The following is a 24529-nucleotide window of genomic DNA, read 5'->3' as shown; positions in this document are numbered from 1 at the left end:
GCGGACAACAGGTTTAACCATTTAGTGCCAGATCTGGTGGGACCACATAAAGCAGAATCATCCTGGAAATAAAGATAAATCACAGCTTGCCATAGAGAAAAGCAGCAATCTTCTTTAAACCTACTACCCTGTCTTCTCCACCTTCACCCCCAACAATAAGTGCAAGAAGCTCATGGACTTGTTTTGTTGCTAAGATCGAGACTTTCTGATCAGCTGCCTCTCATGCTTTAATCTCATGGGCCAAACTCCCTCATAGTTCCCCCCCATCCCCCAACCAACTCCAGCCTTGAATTCACATATTTCTCTAGTTTCTCTCTGTTCCCGCAAGCCCTCCCTGAGCTCAACTTTTCCATGAGATCCACCTCCTGAACCCGCGACCTCATTCCTGCCAAATTGCTGACTGACCGCCCAACTTCCCCTCCTGGCCTCCATGTTACCTGATATTGTTAATGATTCTCTCTCTTCAGGTGCTGCCCCTCTCTGCTTTAAATCTGCCTTATTACCTCTCTCCTCAAAAAACCAACCCTTGACCCCACCATCAATGCTTTTTCTTCTGTGCCTAGCTTTCCTGGACTTCCACATTTGAATGAAACAGGTTTCTGCCCTGCCACAGTACTGAAATGGTTCTTAGCAAAGTTACAAATGACATCCGTGTTATTGTGCCATAAGTAAACTATCCCTCCTCATCCTTCTTGACTTCCTCCACCTTTCCACTAGGTGGGACTTCATTTACCTTATTCCACTCGTCTTTATCTAATTGTAGCCAGAGTATCACTTGCCAAAATCCCTTCCACACTGGCGTCATTGGAGCCTGTGAGAGCAAGATGGGAAGAAAGTTGCACCTGGAATTGTGCTCTTGTTTTTATATCCTGGTGAATATGCATATTAAATCTTCTGGGTTTCTTTGAGGACCTTTGGTGTTTGGGTGCCAGTTGTACGCTCAGGTGGAGCGTTCAAGTCTCTGTTCTGTCCAGCAGTTGCTTCATACCACATGGCTTAGGTGATGTGTTCATCCTTTCTTTCTCAGGCTTGGACAGTGACGTGGTCCAGGAGGTGCCAATGCTTGGAATTGGGATGTTTCCGTGTTGTCTTGTATTTATCTTTCTGACAAAAGAGTGTGTTTGTCATGGTGAGCTCATTTCAGTTCATTTGGTGAGGAAGAAGAGACTATTGTCATTTGAATTCACCACTCCTTTCCCAGTGGTGCCCTTCCGGACAGTGCAGTTGCATTCAACTCTGGCATTGTAATCTTCTAGTAGAATTAATTTGTCTTGATTTGGGATAGCTGCCAATACAGAATCCAGACCTGTGTAAAAGAGCTCTTCGGTTTTATCAGTAGAATTGAGTGGGATGGCACCCTATCTCAACAACTGATCTCAAGGAGGACAGAGAAAGCGTTTTAAGGAGGCTCCAAAATCCTGTTGAAAGGAGAAAAATTGACATTGGCATGAGGGAGGAATTTATTGCGAATTTTGCCATGTGGTGGTGCCTCATCCAAGAAGCTGCAGCTCAGTCAGACATTGACGGCATAAACTCTGATGTGCAGAAGTGACTAAAGCAGAAGGAGAGAGAACAGAATCCTAGCTCAAGAAACTGCACCCCCCCCACCTTCTTTGGGGCAGCTCTTGTCCTGTGTCCAAAGATCTGTGGCTCCAGGATTGGCCTACTGAATTACCTGAAGACACATAAATCATAAAGCCTGGTGGGCCTCATCTTCGTTTCGAGGGACTGACAACAACAATCATTTGCAGTGGCTTCTGTAAAGAAAATAGCATTTTTCCTAATTTACTACTGAAGCAGGCTTATGGGTGTGTGTGTGTGTGTGTGTGTGTGAGATTTAATTAAACTGAAGTCAGTCAGACTGCAAGGGTTAAATCACCAAAGGGTTAGATGAGAGCAGGCATTTTGAAATGGAAGTGGGCGAGCTAACATTTGCATTTTTAGATAAGTTGAGAGGTTTGAATTTCAAAGGGGCTTTAGAAGGTAACAAGGAAAATGGTTGCATCTGGCAGGAGTTGATAGGTAAACAAGCAGTGGGGATATCATGTTTTATTGACCCAAAAGCAAAGATGAGACAGAAACATGAAAGTTCTTATATTTAAAAGAGTTTGTGTTGCAAATAAAGTTTGAAACAATGGATTTCAAGAACAAAAAGGGAGAAAATATATTTAAGGAAAGATGAGTGGCCATGTGAAATCTTGAGAGGTGGACTGTATGAAAGAGGCCTGTGAAACAACAGCCTCTAACTAACCTGGAGAAGTGCTGGCTTGGTCCAGCGTGCAAGGTTTTGTCATAAGCCTTGGAGTTCCATTTTTGCGTGAGAGGGAGAGAGAAGCTGTGAAATGTCTTCCTTACAGCAACAGTGGGTGCTTGGGTTATATTGCTGGATGTTTTTATAGATTAAGAATCTATTCAGACTGAGGCCTGAAAGGGGTGTGTTGTTGGGAGTCTAGTTAAGTAGAAATCCTTTGGGAACTGTTATAAGACTAAGTTGAACTATATGACTGTAAGCTTATGTGTTTAACTTCTTTTGTTAATAAATGTTTTAAGTTAACGTTCAAAATCTCCCGAGGTTGTAGTGGACTCTTTACTTCTGCCTTAACAGTATACATATCTTCTCATAATAAATGTAAATTGCAAAATCGTTATGATAGCTTGACCAAGTTTCCCTTTGGGATTTGGTCAGCCTGGCAATTACCATCTGCCATATTGTAACACTTCTTTTCCCACTCGTGCACCTTTACCCTTGGTGTGCCCCAAGGATCGTTCCTTGGACCCCCTCATATTTCTCATCTACATGCTACCCCTCGATGACGACATCTGAAAGCACAGTATTAGTTTTCATATGTATGCCGATCAGCTTTATTCACCAGCACCTTTATCAACTCCTCCATTGTTAAATTATCAGACTGGATGAGCAAAAATCTTCTTAAACATTGGGAAGACTGAAGCCATTGTCTGCAGCTCTGGCTCCAAAGTCCATTCCCTAGTTACCAATTCTATCCCTCCCCCGACAACAGTGAGGCTAAACAAGAATGTTCGCAACCTTCATATCATATTTGACCCCAAGCTGAGCTTCTGACCACATCTGACAAACCATCACTGAGATCACCTATTTCCACCCCCCTAACGTCATCCATCACTGCCTCTGCCTTAACTTATTTTCTGCTGAAACCCTCACTCATCCCTTTATTACCTTTAGACTTGACTATTCCAACACATCCCTGGCTGGCCTCTCACATTCCATCCTCCTAAACTTGAGATCATCCAAAACTCTGCTGCCCTTGTCCTTGCTCACTCCAAGTCCCGTTCACTTATTGCACCATTGCTCGCTGATGTACATTGACTCCCTGTCAAGCAGTGCCTTGACTTAAAAATTCCCATGCTTGCTTTTAAATCCTCCATGGCCTTGTTACTTCCTGTCTTTGTAATCTCGTCTAGCCCCACAATGGTCTTGAGATATTTGCACTCATCTAATTCTGGTCTCTTAAGCGTCCCCAATTCTGATTGCTCCACCATTAGTGGTCATGCCTTTGTCTGCCTAGGCCCTAAGCTTTTTTATTCCCTCCCTAAACCTTTCCAACTCTCTACCTCTTTCTTCCATTCTGTTGTTCCTTAAAAACCTACCTCTTTGATTAAGCTTTTGGCTTACTATCACATAATGTGGCTTAGTGTCTAATTTTGGTTTGTATCACTGCTGTGCTACCATTTTATTACATTAAAGGTGAAATATCAATAGTGGTTGCTTTACAGAGTCTGCTGTTGGTAAACTAAATAATTCACATTTTTAACTTGTTCTAGCCCATAATGAACCTCATTTCAACATTTTGGTTCATTACACTGGAGTTTTTCTAGGAAACATGATTTTAAAATGTAAAAATGATCAAATTTATTGAAGCTGCCCTTTCTGTTAAAAAGAGGAAGTATTTCCCTTGGTGACTCGATTAATAAAGCCACCAGGTTAGCTGAGTCATGCATCCATTGTTCCTCTGTACAGAGAGCTAACCTCAGCTGGGGTGCAGGTAAGGTACTAAATTGGTCTCAGTGTTTCCCTTTCTTGATCACTATCCACTGAACCCTGTTGTAAAATACAAGCATGTGGATATTGGTTGAGAATAGGACCAGGTTGGTTGCTTGTCATTGACTGTTGAGGATTGCACATGAATTTTCTTTGTGCAAGCAAAGTTGGCTGCTAATTTATGTTGGCAGGTTGTGGGTTTATTGCCTCAAGCAAGGATACTAACAAGTTTTGTTTTTCAAAGGGATTTTAAATGTAAAGTAATTTTCTTTTTCTTTTCGTTCAGGGAGATCACACAATCCCCACGGTCAGAGCAGCAGGTTGGTACATGCAAAATGTTTCCACCATGTATAGTCATCACGTACCAGTTGTTTGTTTTTGCACTTAAAAATGAACTATCGAATAACTTGTATTAAGCAATGTAAGTAGCACAAAGTGGGAATTTAGTGCTGAAAAATTGAATTCAGTAATTTGAGTTAGGCAACTTTGAATTAAGAGAAGTAGCCTGCATTTGGTAAAACTCTAGGAATTATTATATCCATTTTTGTCAAGCATATCTTCAAGGGAGGAGCTGAAATTGCAGAAGTTCACGTGGCTTAATTCAAATTTATGCAGCCTGACTGCTATTTAGAATGGAGAGTTCCCAGCTGACACCACAACAATCTCTAGTTGAAATCTGAAATTTTAACAAATTTTGATAGAATGTTGCATTTACCTTTTAGTTTCCTCATTCATGCTGAGATGTTTTAGACATTTTATTATATGGCTCCATTGTGAGTGGAATTCTACAGTTAACTCAATGGGGTAAATTAAAATTTACCGACCTTTTGAAGAGATGACTATATTGATGTCATTGAAACTGCTGCTGTCTGTTGCACATGGTTTTCAACCCATTTACGATTTAGGCTCTTAAAATCTCCTTATATTAGTGACTGAGAATAGGATCAGGTTGGCTGCTTGTCGTTGACTGTTGAGGATTGCACATAGATTTTCTTTGTGCAAGTGAAGTTAGCTGCTAATTAGCTGCTAGGGGGACTCCTAATTGTTCAACCAGCACCAGTGAAATTAAGAATCAAAATACTTGAGCAGAAATAGATAATGTTAAATTTGTTGAGTCTAAATCATGTTTGTGCTAGATTATAAAATGTAGATCTTCAGATGTGTAGGCTTTTTACTCATCTGTTTGATGCCAGGTATGTAGGCTGTATGTCTCAAAGAATGTGTACATGTTTTTTCTGTCTGCAAAGAACGGGGCACTGTATATTAATATATGTAGCTTCCAGTACATGTAAATGCACCACACTGTGAGCCTGACTGACGATCTTAAATTGGCTGTCAGCGTAATACTTAGCACACTGAGGATTATTTAGTAAGTGTTGACCAATCGCGAATCACATCTAATGTTGGACACTGTTTTGAGTTTTGCAAGCACGGGCTGGTTGGGTACAGTCTGTACCTTGCCCGTTAGGAACAGCGGAAAGGACATGCTGTTTGATACGATCCGCCACTCTTTGGGACATAAGGCCTACATATCTTGCATCACACTGGCACTGAAATTCATACACCACATTATTTATCCGTGTGATAGGCAGAACGTCTTTTTGGCTTGACGGCAGCATCCTGTTCATGGTGAATACCACTCTTGTTGCTATGGCATGGTAGCAGCGTGAATCAGCTAGCTTCACCTGTTGCTCAAATTTTTGAGATGCCTTGCCCTTCCGGGGTAACCAGAGGTAAACTGGGCACTTTTCAGGGCTGAAAATAATGGCCTTGGGCCCGTTCATGAGTTTGCGTGATATATAGCGTAAGCCATATGTCCCAAAGACTGCCTGATCATATCAACACCATGCCCATTGCGAACAGTAGATGGGACAGGCTATGTGCTTGCAAAACTCAAAACACGGGGTCCAACATTAGATGTGACAACGTTTGTTACATAATCCTCGGTGTGCTAATGATTATGCTGGCAATCAATTTAATATTGTCAGTCAGGCTCGCAATATGGCACATTTGCATGTACTGGAAGCTACATATGTTAATGCACAGGGCCCTGTTTGCAGACAGAAATAACATGTACACACATTGCACCTATTTCAACTAAACAGAATAAGTGACAACCATTCACTGGTTCATTCCTCAGGGCAATGTCGTGACTAATCAAAGTCAAGCTGCTTGGTTTAAATTTCAAATAATGTTTGGCCGTTAACTGTTAGCCACCATCAACTGGTGCTTTTGCCATAGCAGCGCCTCTAACATGTTAACCAATCAGCACTCTCTTCTCATACAGTATAAATATGTTGTTTCCACTCACATTGGTGTTTTCTTGTAAATTGTCCTGATGAATGCAAGACAAAATACTTTGACAAATGCCTCTTTTTTCAGAAATATTTTAAATAAATTATATGTAGTTTCAATTATTCTTGATCTGTTTGTTTTGTATAGTGTCTAATGTATGAGGAGCAGGGATCTGACTAATTTTCCCATTGTATGCACAATTGTTTTGGGACTGTCTGGAGTGCCCACCCTGCTTCCCTGGCTGACACCGGCTGATTACTCACTTCCTGGTCTGCTTGGCTGCTCAACTAGAGTCATTGAGGGAGCTTAATCATTGTCCTTTTGCATACTCCCACCAAACCCTAGCCAGTAAAACTATTTTTACCCTTCATACAAAATAATTACACTTGTTTTAGAAGAGCAACTCAGGACCTCCTTCGATATCATGTAATTCAATCTATGTCTAACTTAATCTTTATTTAAAAAAGGAAATCTCCTCTTACGATTTATTTTATTTCGCCAGCAGCAGTTCAACACAGACCAGGAAGAGTTGCTCTCTCTCTTACGAAGCCAACAGAGGGAGCTCTGTGAATTGAGACAGAACCAGTTAGAGCTTATGCAGAGGCTCACCGATCATATGGATGCAGTGCAAGGCTCCATTATGGGTCATGTGGAACGGATTATGGTCACGCAGCAAGAACAAGAACGTATCCTTTTGTCCTACATAGTGATAAAGGACTTTGGTGTTTAGCTTAATAGAGTTAAGTCATATTTATTCTGTTAGAAACAATGGATTTTAAAAAGTAAGCACATTTGATAATTTCTCAGGCATTCATGTGTGCCATGATGAATTTCTTAACACACTATGAAAAATAAACCATCTTCTCTGATTAAATGATTCTATCCACTGAAATTGCATATTGGCAATAGTAGTAGATTGGGCCCTCACAACAAGACTGATTAGAAACTCCAAGATGGCTTAGATGTTAGCAAGTCATAGTTTGAGGTTTTAGTATCTGTATAAACTATTAAAGGATAGCTCTCAAGATTTATAATCTCCATACTCCCTTGATTGTGTTACATCAGTCATGCTTCAGAGAAACATTCCCCAGTAGTGGCTTTATGTACTCGATCCTCTACCAGGAACACATGGCTCTAGATCTCATTAAAACCCGATCCAAACATGGACAAAAGTGCTGAATCCAGAAGTGAGTTGAGAGTGCCTACTGATATCAAGAAGGATTTAACTGTAGCACCAAGGAGCTGTCATAAAATCTGGAAATCAGAGGGAAAACTCTTCACTGACTGGAGTCTCATCCAGCAGTAAGGAGGGCGGTTATGATTGTTGGAGGCCAATCATCTTAAGTCCAGGACAATGCTGTACTGGTTCCTGAGGGCAGTGTCTTAGGTCTAACCACCTTCAGCTGCTTCTTCAGTGACTTTCTTTCCATTAAAAGGGCAAAAGCGGAATGTTTGCTGAAGGTTGGGCAATGTTTCGTTCCATTCACAATTCCTTAGGTAATGAAGGATTTTTGCGTACATGCGGTATGACCTAGACAGCATTCATGTTTATGCTGATAAATGGCAAATAATAGTTGTAAACAGTTATCAGACAATGGCCATCTCCAACAAGAGAGTCCAGCCAATTTCCCTTCAGTGGAATTACCATTGTTGAATCCCTGACCATCAACATCCTGGAAGTCACCATTACCCAGAAACTTGATGACCAGCCAAACACATACTATAGCTACAACAGCAGTGAGAGGCTGAGAATTCTGTGCTGAGTGAATCACCATCTGACCTCCCAAAACCTATTCACTACCTATGAGGCACAAGTCAGGAGTGTGATTGAATACTCTCCATTTGTCTGGATGAGTACAGCTCCATCAACACTCAAGAAGCTCGAAACCATCCAAGTAAAAATAGCTCACTTGATCCTTCTTCTTGAACATTCACTCCCACCATAATCAGTGTATCATGGAGCAGTGTGGACCATCTACAAGATGCGCTGCAGGAACTCCCTAAGGTTTCTTCAGCAGTATCTCCCAAAACCACAAATACTGCCACCTAGAAGGTCATGGGTAGCAGGTGCATAGGCAAATCACCTACAGGTTTCTCTTCAAGTTGCTCACCATCCTGACATGGAAATATATTGCATTCCTTCGATGCAAGATCTGAACCTTGGAATTCCTTATTTATCAGCACTGTGGGAATATTTCCACCACACTGTCAAGTTGTTCAAGAAGGGGGATCACCACCACTTTCTTGAGGGCAATTAAAGATGGACAATAAATGCTGTCCCTGCCAGTGATGTCCACACCCATGAAATGAATTTTTTAACATGTTATGGAAAGATTGAGTAATGCAAATATGATGTTTATACATTAGTTGGTATGCTAGCATCATATGCATAAAGGAAAATTGTGACTTAGCTTCATATCCGTACAATACTATGTGACATCAAATAAATAACCAGAATGCCCCTCAGATGCAAGAAAACCACTGCCACTGTGGTGTATTTGTTTCACCTTTTACCAGTATTTTCTGCTATTCATTTTCATCTTGATGATTGTTGATGTGTTGTAAATTTATTTTTATATAATTGCCATTGGATTGAATGTCATTTTCAGTATCTATCTTGCCTGGAAATTCATGTGGAGTGATTTTTGTTCCTTCATCTGACAAACCTGTAGCTTTTTTTATTGAGTATGTTATTAATATTTCACCTTGTGTCAGCTACGCTCTTTGCAATTCAAAAACAATTTTAGATGAAAAAACAACACCTTGCAATTGATAAAAGAGACTGACACAAGTCATTTCACAGTAATCAAGGGCCCAATTTGAGACTGCATGACTTAGAAACCTGCTTCCCAGATGTGATTGCAACCTGTAGTGTGATTTTTGGGCTTAGAGTGGCTCTAAAGAAGGGCTCAGGCAAACCCTATTGAAATTTATGGGGACCTTCGGCAACAAAGGGTGAATGAACTGGGCCAGGTGAAGCATGCTTCAGTAAGGCGCTTTTGGAGAACAGCGATTGTACTGTCAAGCTTACAAATGATCAGAGGACCAGGATCAATCGAGGGTGGAAATATTAAACTAGAGGAGAGCTTAGTTCAGTGAGTTGAAAAGGGATCTGGCCCAGGTGGAATGGAATCAAAAATTGGTGGTAAAGCTTTATTTGAACACTGGAGGACATTCAGTGCGGAGCTGGTTCATCTACAGTGTAGACTCACTGTTATGAGTGGAAAAGGAAGGACATCCAAAACTATAGAGTACCCTGGATGATTAAAGAAATGGAGATTGAAATGAAACAGAAAAAGGAAGCTTATCACAGACCTAGGGTTCGTAACAGAGAATCAAGCTGAATACAGAAAGCACAGAGAAGATTTAAAAAAGGAATGAGGGGCAAAGAAAGAGCATGAGAATAGATTAGTGGCTAACATAAAAGAAAACATGAGAGCCTTTTATAAAAATAATAAATGACTAGTCAAAAGAAGGGCCTGGCTGATGAGCCAAAAAGGAGATATTCTTGTGGATGTAGAGGGCATAGCTAAAACAATAAATGAGCACTTTGGCAGCATTCTCCTCTCAGGTGAAGATAGATGTAGTGAAGCAGTAAAGGAGGAGGAAGAAGTGATATTTGATGAGATAAAAATAGATGAAGTGGGTGTACTTAACAAATTGGCAGAATCCAAAGTAGAAAAGTCACCTGTTCCAGATGGGATGCATTATACGTTGCTGAGGGAAATAAGGGTGGAAATTGCGAGGGTTTGACTACAATCTCCCAGATCACCTCAAATATCAGGTTGTTGTCAGAGGATGAGCGGATTACAAATGTTACACTGCTCTTTGAAAAAGGGGAGAGGAATAAATCTGGCAATTACAAACCGGCCAACTTAAAGTCAGTGGTGAGAAACTTTTAGGAACTATAATCCAGGAGAAAATTAATTGACACATGGAGAAGTATAAATGAATGTCAGCAGAGATTTGATAAAGGCAAATTGTATTTGTGTTGATTGATTGAGCTTTAGAAGGAATGGAACAGAGTTGATGAAGGTTTTGTAGTTTTATACTTTGGACTTTCAGAAGGTGTTTGGCAAAGGATGACATCGTAGACTTGTAAACAAAATTAAAGCCCCTGGGATTAACGGCACTGTGACAGCGTGGATATGAAATTGGCTAAGGGACAGAAAGCAGAGTCCAATGGTGGATGGTTACTTCTCAGACTGCAGCAAATAATATAGTGGTGTTCCCCAGGGGGTCAGTAATTGGATGTACAGGGCATAACTTCAGTTTGTAGATGACGTGCAATTTGGTAATGTAGCAAACAATGAGGAAACAGTAACAGACTTCAGGAAGATGCAGAAAGACTGCAAAATGAACCGACATATGACATGAAACTTCAATGCAGAAAGGTGCAAAGTGACACATTTTAGTAGGAAGAATGAGAAGAGGCAATATGAACTAAATGGTGCTATTTTAAAAGGAATGCAGGAACAGATACGAAGGATGAATATGCACAAATCTTTGAAGCTGACAGGACAGCTTGAGAAGGCTGTTTATGAACAGAGGAATTGGGTACAAAAGCAAGTAAGTTCAATTCTGCACATAACACTTAAGGAAAGATGTCAAGGCCTTAGTGCAGAAGAGATTTACTTGAATGGATGAGATACTGCTGTTAAGAGTGTAGAAGCTGGGGTTGTTCTCCTTGCAGCAGAGATGATTTGGAGGAGAGGTTCAAAATCATGAAGAGTTTTGATAGAATAAATAAAGAGAAGCTGTTTCCAGTGGCAGAAGGGTCGGTAACAGAGACTACAGATTTATGGTGATTACCCAAAGAACCAGAGGTGACATTTTTTGCTATTAATCTATTCACACATTTAAGCTTATTTTCAGATTTCATTACTGATCTGCATAGTGTAAATTTTGATGGTTCTAAATGGAATTCAGAATGGAATTGCGCAGCTTCTCAGGAGGCTACCCATATCAAAACCATTTTTCCTAGTATTCCAGTGGGGCCAACCTTGATCATAACGTGGATTGTTTTAATATCTGTTTTTCAAGCAGCACAGCTGGTTGCAACTTTTAGTTCCTTCTCTCAACATTAATCTTTTCATGAAGCATATGGCTACAACAGTGTTTGCTGGCTTTGATTTTCTGAGTTAATTATTTCTCTCATGTTTTGAAGTCTGTATTTTTTAGTTCCTTTTCTCAAATACCATCAACAGGCTTCCTCCTTTCCTCAGTTTTCAGCTTTTAAAACCTAACCTGCCACCAAGATATGGCTTTTTGCTTGATACCTTTTCTGCTCTTTTGAACCTTTGTGTGGTCCTTTACTAGGGGCTTTGGACCTTCATGAACAACAAATTTGTTTCCCCTTTTCCTTCATTTTATTTTTTTATTTTAAATCAAACTCACTGAATGTTGGTTACCTGTCTGACTATTGAGTTGGTGCTTTGATACAAAGACGGTCCATTATTGGTTATCTTCACTATAATTATGTAATTTGTAATGGTTTGCCTTAACTTAACCCTCTAGAGAGGCGAACAGATAGGATCTTGGCAGAAGGACGTGAAAGAAGTGGGCATTTTCAGGAACAGCTGTCTCATCAGCTCTCTCAGAATTTGGCGAATTCTATTGGTAATCGTATTGAGAAGACTGTTCGGGATGAGATGAAGAAAACTTTACCACAATGTGAGTAAGGACTGAGAACAACTTTGCTGAATGTTGAAGCATATAAAGTTCACCAGGAAAGAATTTTGGCATAATTTCAATGTTTTTCAATTCTTCAATTTATTTGTGTGACACGTTAAATGTCCAGAAAAGAAGTTCAACTCAAATTCAATTCACAAATTCTTGTGGGCTTTTCTCCTAGTTTGTGCAAGGATTAATCATACACAGTCAGCAATTTATGAAATATATTTTAGTGGGAATCTGTTTCTGCCAAAAATTGAGTATTCACCTATTCAGAGTATTTGAAAATAGGGGGAAAGTATAATTGTGTAAAACCTTTGGTTGGATATTCATAAAGTAAACACAACATTGGTGACCAAAATGGCAAGAAAATGGAGTTTCTTTATTACCACTTAAGGCTCCCATTTATTTGCCTTAAATAAATGACTCTGTAAGCATTTCCATTATTGATTGTTGAGTAAATCTCCATCTTGCTGAAATATCACGCTCAAAGTACCCATTGGATGGTATTGTGCACCATGCCATCATTTCTGCAGTTGATAGGGAAATGATTGCAAGTTATAAACACTTCATCTGATGCCTAATTAGAATGTGACTCATTTAAGCAGGACAATCATAATGGTGTTCACTGTCGATGTAACTAGATATGTAGTTCATCCATCGATTTTTTTTTTTTCATTGCTGGCTTTGAAATCCCATTGTGTGGATGTAGCCTTATTGAGTAATAAAAGTCTGATGTTGGAACTTCAGGTTCCTGAGTTGATCTTGTGTGTCCACGTTTTGAATCACTTTTGGCAATTAATTTAATTTGGCTGCTCGACTGTATCAGTAAATAAGCTGTTCAGCTTGTTATATGCCTTAATTTGATTCTAAGATTACTGCAAGGAATTGGGATCAACGGTTTACAAGTCTTTAGCCATTTCGTTTTCCTTGTTTTATTTTCTGGTCACATTGTGCTACATGCAGAGGATGTGATGTTAACTTTAATGGATCTCTCCCTGGAATCTTCCCTATTCATGTTACTGACAGTAGGCAGTATTTTTCCACAGAAATGGCTGGTTTGCAGAAGTGAGCTGACATTCTTGATCAAATGTCCGACAGAAGTTGAAACAAATTAAGTAAGAACGTTTATGTTAACAGGTGAATTTCTGGTGTTATGGCACAATCATCAGTTTTTGAAATCTTGGATAAAATTGACGGGGAAAGCTTTTCAGCACCTTTCGTGGAGAAGTTTTTGACATGTATCTTTCATTGAGTAATTTATAAAATTGTGTGGTAAAATTGTGCACGGCAAAGGCAGTTTCAGAAAGTGTCAATCAAATGAGCAAGCAATTTCAGCAATTAATTTCTTGTGGGCTGTTCCTATAGTTTAAGTAGGGGTTCTGTCAGCAATTTGTAAAATATATTTAAGTGAGAGTTTGTTTCTGCCAAAAATTGGTCCACACCTATACAAAACACTTGAAAATATGGGAAAATTATAATTGTGTAAAGATGTGCAATTGGGAAGTAATTTGAGGATAACTGGTCGTCTTTTTACTGATGCTCTGTAAACCCAGCTTTTTGACATAAATGCAAATTTATTTTAAAAAAATCATGTAACTCATTTGGATTTTTTTGCCCCTCATCTAATGGGGAGTCCTATTAGTTGCAGATGTATACATTTGTGATCAACAGACATTTAAGCACATTAACTACAGTTGAATCTGAAACTTCTTATTGTGACAAAATTCCAGTGGCCCCAATTCACTTAGCAGATTACTGAATAGGAAGACTTCTTGGCATAAGAAAATTAACCACTAATGTGGAATGTTTTGCCTGATAACTGCCATTGTCTGTCCAGTAAATGGGATGTGGTGTATTTCTCAGTTTATTGGAAACTGACAGGTTCAATTACGAATCACTAATAATTTGTTATATATTGCAGGAAGATTTCCAATATGCAAATGCTTCTTGTGTCAAGACTTGGCCATTTAATATTTCAGGATGGATTTACAGCAACATTAGCCACAATGAATCAAAAATGCATTGATGGTTTTATGTCCCTGGCTGTAACCAATGCTAGATGTGGGTAGGGGGAAAAGGAGAAAGAGGTCTGGATGGGTTGGCATTGTGAAAAAGTGTAGGTATGAGAGCTCAGACAGAAGAAATGATGGCCTCCACTGTTACCAGTGCCACTTGTTGGCTCTTGTTGTGCTTTGCCTTGGGAGGTTTCTTGGCAACCCACCTATCAATGTGGGTCTTTTTGCCTCCTTGTGTATATGAGAGCTCCCTCTTTATTTTGCAGTTTATATTTGTGAAGCATCGTTCTGATTGCAAGGCAAGTTAACAGCAATAATCTTTGAAGACTTACACATCCTTTGTTTACAAACCAATTCAAGTTTAAGTGGGGGTTTACTTTATTGTCACCATGGAACTGTGTGCCATAACACTCATGCCCTGATTAACCATAAAACGGTGTTGATGGAAATCTGTGTTTCTGTATAGACAAGGTTTTAGACTGCATATTGAAGAATCATTAACACAAGATTCTTTAAACTCTTTTGAAAGGTATTTCCAAAAATTTGGAGCCAGTGTCAGGTCAACTGAATAACCACATTACAACCAAGCTTGCAGCAATTGAAGGAATATTAAAAGAGAATATAACAAAAATGGTAAAATCAAAGGTAAGCTTTTTGAAAATGTAAACTTCAAAACTTCCTCAATTTCTACAGCCTTTTTGGCATGGATTAAATTTTATTTTTTTTTTTAGTATTCAGATGACCTATTTCCACAAGTTTATATATTTCACCTCCTAATCATGTTTCCTGTGTTAGCCCCAGTTACATTTTCTTCCCTCATTTTCTTTGGGATCTTTGCTTATGCTGCCAGTCAACTCCTCCATAAAGGCTGTCTAGGTCATTGACTTCTCCATGGCTGTTGTCAATGCTACCCTGAACTAGAGATCTGTTCTTATAATGTGGGCACCAATTGTATTTCTCTCCCCTTTTGGAAATCACTGCTGTACGCCTTCACTACGGCAAGTCCTCCCAGCTGGAGCAGCTGGCCTGCCTCAGAGTGGTGAAACCTCTTCATGCAAACAGGCAAGTTCAAAGCTCATAGGCATTGAGTTTGGAGGGTCACCCTTCAGATACTAAAGCCCAGTGTCCAGTACATGAGCTCCTAGATTTCCCCTGCTGAGTTTATATTGTACATAGTGTTTGAATTCGCATCTGAATCCGCATTTATCATTTGCAGTATTTTTGGTTTTATGTTGTCCAATTGTTCTAGTTGCAGAGCCATTTCAGATGAATGTGGCACAATAAATTGATGGGCCTTTTTAAAATTTATCTTTTAAAACTGAATAATTGGTTTGAGTTTTGAAATTCTAACCTATGAGGCCTGAATTTTATTATGAATTGAAATATTTCTAAGAAATGAGTAAGGTACTCTACAAGTGCAGCCTTTATTATTTAATGTGACTGTTCTCTCATTTAGTACCTAAACTTTTGGATTTTTTTCTGTTTAAGCATCAATGGCTTAAAGTTATAAGTAATATTCCTTTTGAAAGTAATATTTATCACCAATGCAGAAACTTGAGCTGGAGACTGTGGCTGTTGTAATATTCAGTTTCGATTCTTCATGGACTTCATGTTGCATCTATTCTTTTTTCTTTAAAGGTCCATCAGACCATTCCCTGACTGATAGACTTTTCTTTTTGGTATTGTGATTGCAGAATATTGCAGAGAGTATTGGAAGAGCTGCAGCAGACGCCTTGCAAGGACCGATACAGTCAAGTTACAGAGAGTCGTTCCAGAGTATAGTTGTACCTGTATTTGAAAAAGCTTGTCAGTCAATGTTCCAGCAAATAAATGACAGCTTCAAGCAAGGAACACAAGAATGTAAGTGTTGTTTTGATTCAGTAGATTCAAAGTGATCCATAGCTGTTCTTATATTTTTTTAAAAACTTGATATTTTTAAATGATAATGAAGTTAGTTTTTCTGTACTTCAGTGGATAAATATATTGGGTGGTGTATTTTTAGAGGCATATAGACAAGGAAGCTGCCAGGTTCAATCTGTGGTGTTGGCTGAATTAGCTGCTTTTTGTCAAGTTGGTGCCTGGGGGAGGTATGGAGATCCTGCAGTTAGCTTAACCTCGAAGCTAGGGACAACAGGAGGTATGACAACAGAGGTTTTGATCCTTTCCTGTGAAACATTTGTATGTTGGTTGGGATGTGTTCCGCTGCTTTCCACAACCACCACCCCATACACAGTTCTGTAGCCATGTCCTAATCATTGTCTAGACTTGCCCATGAAAATTGCTAATTATGTTGAGCTGTCTTGAAGAGAAGAGATCAAAAATGATTGAAAGAAAAATATAATTTTTTTTGCACAATCTTCGGGTGAAATGCAGAAGTTGTAAATTTCAGCCCTACTTAATTACATTTTCCCAAAAGCCCACAGATTTTTTTGTGATTTCTCCATTTTTTGACTTTTTTTTGCTTGGAGTACATTGGCTATGGTTTGAGTACATGCTCTAATAAAGGACTGACATGCACTTTTGCCCTTGCAATTTTCTTTTGAGGAAGTGTGAATTATGCAATTCAATAGGAAACATTATCATGGAAGTTGTATATAACAGCACTGAAAGTTACAAAATGTATTTCATGTTCTCAAATTTAACTTGCAGCAGAATTCAGTGCATTGACTCTACTGTTTAGTACTCTTATAACTATTATTGAAATGTGTACGTTTCTGGTTGTTATCCAACTCTCTAATATCAGCTTTCATCTTTTTTTATATATAAATCTTTTGAGACTTTGCATTTCACCCACAGATATCCAGCAACTAGAGATCCACCTTCAGTCCAAGAAGGCACAAGAGCAAGAAATCCGAGATCCTCTGATTAGTCAGCTGCAACAAATGATTGACCGCTTCCAGAATGCCACTGATCACCTTGCTGCCACCATCACAAATGGCATGCGTTCAGAAGTGCAACATCAGCTTCACATCATTGTCAGCAAGTGAGTAGCAAAACGCCGACTGTTATGCAGGACCTGCTAGATGGAGTGCACACAATGTTGATCATCAGGGCCTGTGCCTTTGGGGGTCCCAGGTTTGGGCAGCACTGCCCCCTCTCTCAAGTAGCACGTCGCAATGTGCTCGCAAACAAGCACGCAGTGGGTGATCCATTCCAGGACAAGGTTCTATAATATACGGGGCCATTTGTGGTGACAGCCAGGGTGTGTTCTGCGTGATGTAGTCCCCCCTAGGCAGCACTGAATTTCCCATGCAGGCTCGGGTCCAGTCAAGGACTACGAGTCAAGATTGCAGAACGGGTAGGGGACACCAGAAGGAACGTGGTTTCAGCAACAGAGAGGCTTGGGGCAGCTGGAGTGTTAGACAAAGCTGAGAGGAAGTGCATCTTGCCAACTTCACACCACCCTGAATGGCTCCTCAGCCAGGAAATTTCCAGTAGGGATGAGTGAGTAAGCTCCGGCTGAGAAAGGCTGTAGCAAGAAATGGACTGTGTAATTTTGAGCATTCTCAAATGGAAAGAATAATAGAAAAGGTACATTGTAGGTTCACCAGGGTATTATGAAGGATGAGGAGGCAGAGTTAGGAAGAAAGTTTTGAAAAGTTTGAGCTTTTTCATGAAAGCTGCAAAAAGTGTGTGAGCTGACAGTGGGATTGAGCGTGCACACACACCTCCCCCCACGCTCCCCCCAAAAAACCTATCTACACACCAGGCGGAAGGTGGAAAACCCAGGCTGAAAGGCAGCCCAATTCTGACCCTCACTTTCTATGAGTTCTGCTGAGGCCAGCTTGGAGTGTGTTAATTTAACCCAGCTCCTTGGCTTGGTTCCCCCCCCTCACACCCTTTCCCTTCTCTAGTGACCAGGACTTGGGGCCTTGTCTACCTCCCTCTAGCTCTGCTTCTTAAATAAAAGGGTAAAATGGTTTTATTAGTTAGCTCTGCTGCTTAGCACTTTTCAATGGTCATATTTATTAATTACTCATTTTTAAAACTATCAATCTATTGCTTTTAATGTTTGTTTTCTTCATACCTTAACTTTTTTTAAAATTCATGTTTAATGTTGTGCCAAACCAGATCTCGGGCAGCCGCTGCTGAGTTTCTTGCTGAAGGGGAATGAGAGACTCACAAGAAATCTGATTGCTTTTTGGAGGGCTGGCAAAAGGGGTTATTTTTGCCCCAGTAGAAATGGGAAGTGTTGGAAATGCTCAGCACATCTGGCGGCATCTGTGCAGAGAGAAAGAGGTCAGTGACCCTTTGTCAGAACTAGTGCAGATCATGGACCTGAAGTGTTGACCCTGTTCCTCTCTGCACAGCTGCTGCCTAGAATAGTTCAGGATATTTTCATTTGTACATAGGATTGTTGTTTGTGGTGCTTGAGATTCAAGTCTTTTGAATGTTGCTGTCTGGGTATTGCATAGGGCCAGGTTTACATAATATGAATGACCAAGTTACGTGTAATTGCCTGACACAGCCATGGTTGTAAAGTGTATCATGCTGAAACCTGAGCTTTTGATGGGCTTTATAAATAGAGGCACAGAGTACAAAAGCCAAGGCGTTTTGCTAAATCTATAAAACAGTTTGACTGCACTGTAACTATGCTTCCCAATTCTGGGCACCAGAATGATGTGAGAGGGGGGATTAAAGTAGGCGTGAGTATGAGGGGTCCAAAAACAGGAGAAACACCAGAGCCCATGATTTCTCTCTCTGGCCCTGCTGTTGTGTTTTTTCTTGTGCTGTGACGTTAATAATATGAATTTGGATACCCAGAATCATAGAATGTTTACAGCACAGAAGGAGTCCATTGAGCCCATTGTTTCCATGCTGGCTTTCTGAAAAAGCTTTCCCAAAAGTCCCACTTCCGTATCCCTTCCCTGTAACCTGGCAAAGTTTTTATTTTTGGCTGCTTTTCATATTCCTTTTGAAAGCCACAATTGAATCTGCCTCCACCATCCTTTCACATAGTATATTCCAGATCCTAACTGTGAAAGATTTTTGCTCATGTCACTTTTGGTTCTTTTGCCAATCACCTTAAATATGTGTCTGCTGGCATACGTTGGGTCAACATACTCACCTTATAACTTAGACTGAAGCTTGAATTAGGTGAAGAAAGATGAGATGTAGTTGATCTTTGGTTGTAAAGACTTTGTGAAATCAGGCTAAGGTTGTGCCAACCAACTTGCTGGGGGTATTGGGAGTGTAGAAAATAATTTTGTTCTGCTGCAGTAGGGAATGCTTTGAGTTTGGGGATATGATGTTTCAGTCCAGAGCAGAGGAAAGTTTTGTATTACAATTAGTTCTGAAAACCTGATCAGATAGTAGGGGTTAGATTTTAACCTTGACTATAAGGTATAAAAACTGGTGTTGCAGCTTGTCCATTGTAGAAAAACCAAGCCTATGTAACTTGAACTTTCCATGAGTCCATTTACATGTGTATATTGGCTCTTGTTCCGGACCCATGCCCATCACTCTTCCATTTTTGCTCTTTATTTTTTAAACTTATTTTTCTCTTTACCCCTCCAAGACCCCTCTCTCCCATTGTTATGTTTTCTTTCACTTATTCGTTCTCAGGTACTCTGCCCTCCCAATTCAATACCCCAACACTCCTAGTCCTTCCTGCTCTCCTGCTGCTGTTCTAGGCTTGACTCTTAGATAAGACTTACAGCTTCCTTCTGTGCCTCTTCAGACATCCTCCAAAGGGTTCTTTGAGGCTGGTGCAAGTTCATTATGAGCAGCAACTCCATTTGCCCCATCCCAGTCTCTCATCAACTTTCCCGCTCAGTGCTCCAGCTGGGGGCTAATCTTACTAATACCCTTCCTGTCCAACTTGACCCTTATACTTCTGACGTGGTGGACTCTGCTCTCTACACGCCTCCCTCCAGAACATCAGTTTGCTTGTGAACAAGGCCCTTGCTATTCATGAACTTATTGTGTATGATTGTGTCAACATCACAGCCTGGCTGAGGAGTGATGACACTTTCACCCTTAGCCTCCCTGCTTGGATATTATTTTTCACCAGTTGTCTCATCATGACCGTTGTGGTGGCAGTGTGACACTAATCTCCAGATCATAGCTCGGCTGCCCCCCACTTCCCTGGCATACACTCCTCCAATGAGCATTTCACCTTGCTCTATCCATCTTCTTTTTCATTCAAAATCATCATTCTTTTTCACCCCCAAGTACAATAAAAAATGTTCTCATCACAGTTATCATCATTGCTTTCCTCCCTCAGCCTCTGCAATGAGTGACTTCTCATCCTCGGTGACTTCAATTTCCATATCAACTCATCATGCTCTCTGTTATGGGAGTTCACAGCCTGCTTATCCTTTCTAAATTTTTCCCTTCATTTAAACTCCTCAGCCCATGTTCATGGCCACACCCATAACCATGCCATCTTTTGTGGGTTCCATTGTATCAATCACAGCCACGGCTACCTCTGATCACTTGCTTCTATAGCTCCCCAATCACATCCCATTCCTCCTCTGAACCCAAATTCCTCCTGTATATGTCCTGGAGAAAAAACTTCTTGCTCCAGTTCACTTACAGCTGCACTTTCAAAATCCCAACTGTCTAGACTTTGACCCTCTTTTTAGCACAACATTTATGCAGCTACTGATTTGCACAACTGCACCTTTGCCTCCACCTGCCCTTGTAACCAATAAAATCATTATTCTCTCCCATCGTGACCATCCCCCCCACCATATGTCCCTCGTCTCCACTCCCTTAAGTCTTAAAGGATACAGACTTGAAAGGAAATGGTGGACAGCTGGTTTAGCCATCCACCACCGGATCTGGCTGGACCACATGAAGCACTACTGGGCCCTGCTCTCCTCTGCTAAACCTGCTCGCTATCCTAGGAATAACCTGGAATGCAAAGATAATGCCGGCTTCTTCTCTATACTGCAGACCGCCTCCTGAAACCCTCGCCTGCCTCCCTCACCCTTATCTCCCAACAATGTGACATCTCTTGGATTTCTTTGTCACTAAGGTCGCAACCTTCTGATCAGCTGCCACCCCAGTACCCCTCCCTCCCACTAGCTCATGGGGCCAAACTTCCAGTAAAGTACCCCACTACTCTAGCCATGCCCTCTCGTAAAGTCATTTATGCACAGAAGGAGGCCAGAGTTCCATGCTGGCTCCCCGCAGTGCAATCCAGTCAGTCCCATTCCCCTGCTGATTCCTGGTAGCTCTGCGTTTATTTCCTTCAAGTACCCATTCAGTTTCCTTTTGAAATCATTGATTGTTTCCACTTCCATCCTCGTGAGCAGCGTGTTCCAGATTGTTGCGACTCATTTCTATTTCATAGAAACCAGGAGCAGGAGTAAGCCATTCGGCCGTTCGAGCCTGCACCGCCATTCAATATGATCATGGCTGAACCTCTATCTCAACGCCATATTCCCGCTTTCTATCCATACCCCTTGATGCCCCTAATATCCCAAAATGTCTTTCTCTCTTAAATATACTAAGTGACCAAGCCTCCACAGCCTTCTGTGGTAGAGAATTCCACAAGTTGACCACCCTCTGAGTGAAGAAATGTTTCCTCATCTCAGTCTTAAATGGTCTGCCCCGTATCCTGCGACTGTGGCCCCTGGTTCTAGACTCCCCAACCAGGGGAAACATCCTTCCTGCACCTAGTCTGTCCAGCCCTGTTAGAATTTTAAATGTTCCATCAGATCCCCTCTCATTCTTCTAAACTTTGGTTCGACTGGGTTTGTATTCACTAATCTCCTCATTTGACAGTCCTGCCATCCCCTGTATCAGCCTAGTGAACCTTAGCTGCATTCTCTATGGCAAGTATATCCTTTCTTAGGTCAAAACTGCACGCAATACTTCAGGTCTGGTCTCACCAAGGCCTTGTATAACAGCAGTAAGACATCCCTACTTCTGAACTCAAATCCTCTTGCAATGAAGGCCAGCATACCATTTGCCTTCCTAATTGCTTGCTGCACCTGCCTATTTAATTTCATTGACTGGTGTACAAGGACACCAGATCCCTTTGTACATCCACATTTCCCAATATATCACCATTTAAATAATACTCTACCTTTCTGTTTTTCACACCGAAGCATATAACTTCACACTTATCCATGCTATACTGCACCTGCCATCTGTTTGCCCACACACATCTTGCCTAAATCGCCCTGAAGCCTCCTTGCATCCTCCTCACGACCCCACCCAGTTTTGTGTCATCAGAAAATTTGGAAATGTTGCATTTGGTTCCCTCATCCAAGTCATTTATATGTATCGTGAATAGCTGGGCCCAAGCACTGATCCCTGCGGAACACCACTTGTCACTGCCTGCCATCTGGAAAAAGACCCATTTATTCCCACACTCTGTCTCCGGTCTGTCAACCAATTTTCAATCCATGCCAGTATATTACCCCTGATCCCATATGCTTTCACTTTGCCCACTAGCCTCTTATGTGGGACCTTATCAAATTCTGGCAATTCTTCAAATCCAAATACATCACATCCACTGGTTCTCCCTTATCTATTCTACTTGCTACATCCTTTAAAAACGCCAGTAGATTAGTTAAGCATGATTTCCCTTTCGTAAACCCAAGCTGACTTTGTCTAATCCCGTTAATGCTTTTCAAGTGTTCTGTTATTTCTTTTATAATAGACTCAAGCATTTTCCCCATTACTGATGTTAGGCCAACTGGTCTGTAATTCTGTTTTTTTTCCCCCTCCTTTTTTAAATAGTGGGGTTACATTTGCCACACTCCAATCTGTAGGAACTGCTCCAGAGTCTCTAGAGTTTTGGAAGATGACCACCAATGCATCCAATACTCCCAGGGCCACTTCCTTTAGTACTCTGGGATGTAGATTATCAGGCCCTGGGGATTTTTCAGCCTTTAACCCTGTTATTTTCTCCAGCATCATTTCCTTTTTTTTTTAACTAATATTGATTTTCTTCAATTCCTCTCTCTCACTAGACCCTTGGTTCCCTAACATTTCTGGGAAATTATTTGTGTCCTCTTTTGTGAAGACAGAACGAAAATATGTGTTCAATTCTTCTGCCATTCCTTTATTCCCCGTTAAAATTTCCCCCGTTTCTGCTAATTTTTTTGTCTTCACATATTTATACAAGCTTTTACAGTCAGTTTTTATGTTTCCTGCAAGTTTACTCTCATACTTCATTTTCCCCTTCTTGATCAATCTTTTTGTCCAATTTTGCTGAAATCTAAACTGCTCCCAATCTTCAGGCTTGCTGCTTTTTCTGACAATTTTATATGTCTCCTTTTTGGACCTACTACTGCCCCTAATTTCTTTTGTAAGCCATAGTTGAGCCACCTTTCCTGTTTTATTTTTGCGCCAGACAGGAATGAATAATTGTTGTAATTCATGCATACGTTCCTTAAATATTAGCCATTGCCTATCCACCATCAACCCTTTTATTAAGGTTCTCCATTCCATCATTGCCAGCTCACAGCTCATACCCTCGTATTCCCCTTTATTTGGATTCAGGACCCTAGTTTCGGATTCAGCTTCTTCACTCCCCATCTTAATGGACAATTCTATCAATTTATGGCCGCTGTTCCCAAGGGACCTCGCGCAACAAGATTGTTAATTAATCCTTTTTCATTGCACAACACCCAGTCTAGGATATCCTGCTCTCTAGTTGGTTCTACAACGTATTGATCTGAAAAACCGTCATGTACACACTCCAGGAAATCCTCCTTCATAGTGTTATTGCTAGTTTGGTTTGTCCAATCTATATGTCAATCAAAGTCACCCATGATTACACTTGTACCCTTATTGCATGCATCTCTAATTTCCCTTACATCTCTGTTTCTGTTTGGCCTATAGACAACCCCCACCAATGTTTTCTGCCCCTTGGTATTTCTTATCTCTACCCAAACAGATTTCACATTGATTTTCCAAGCCAATATCCTTCCTTGATTTCCTCCTTTACTAACAGTGTTACCACACTCCCTTTCCCTATTAGCCTGCCCTTCTAAATATTAAATACCCCTGGTTGTTTAGTTCCCATCCTTGGTCATCCTGCAACCATGTCTCCGTAATTGCACCTATATCATAACCATTTATATCTGTTTTCACTGTTAATTCACCTACCTTATTGCGAATGCTCCACGCGTTAAGATACAATGTCTTTTTAACCTTGTTAGTCATCCTAGCTTTATTTTGTACTATGACCCCATGCTAAACTGCTTATCCAACATCCAGTACTGGGTGAAAAATTTCTTCCATCTAAATATTGGGAAGATTGAAAACATTGTTTTTGGTCCCTGCTCCAAACTATTTCCTAGCCACCAGCTCCATCCCTCCCCCTAACAACAGTGCAAGAGTAAACTAGTCTGTTCACAGCCTTGGTGCCATAATTGACCCTGAGTTGAGCTTCTGGCCATTAATTTGCACCATCACTAATGCTGCCCACTTCCACTCCATGATATATGACCATGTCTCAGCTCACCTGCTGAAATCCTGATTTATCCCCTTGTTACCTCAATGCACTCCTGGCTGCTTTCCCACATTTTACATGCAGAAAACTTAAGAACCCACAACCCTC

At 40.7% G+C, this 24529-nt stretch overlaps 1 protein-coding gene across 3 annotated transcripts in view; it reads left to right on the top strand.

Moving 5' to 3' along the window:
• edc4 (enhancer of mRNA decapping 4) overlaps window positions 1–24529 on the top strand; it is a 96497-nt gene that overhangs the window by 61033 nt on the left and 10935 nt on the right. For 2 of the 3 annotated variants that reach the window (XM_041190920.1, XM_041190918.1), the window contains 6 exons: window positions 4305–4338; window positions 6816–6999; window positions 11831–11986; window positions 14534–14649; window positions 15699–15864; window positions 16801–16987. In XM_041190920.1, the coding sequence (XP_041046854.1) occupies window positions 4305–4338; window positions 6816–6999; window positions 11831–11986; window positions 14534–14649; window positions 15699–15864; window positions 16801–16987 (843 nt within the window). The remainder of the gene's footprint in view (window positions 1–4304; window positions 4339–6815; window positions 7000–11830; window positions 11987–14533; window positions 14650–15698; window positions 15865–16800; window positions 16988–24529) is intronic. The other variant, XM_041190919.1, reaches the window with a different exon arrangement.

Source organism: Carcharodon carcharias, chromosome 7 (assembly GCF_017639515.1).
Source record: "Carcharodon carcharias isolate sCarCar2 chromosome 7, sCarCar2.pri, whole genome shotgun sequence".
NCBI classification, from domain to species: Eukaryota; Metazoa; Chordata; class Chondrichthyes; order Lamniformes; family Lamnidae; genus Carcharodon; species Carcharodon carcharias.
This window is presented reverse-complemented; position numbering and strand designations above follow the sequence as displayed.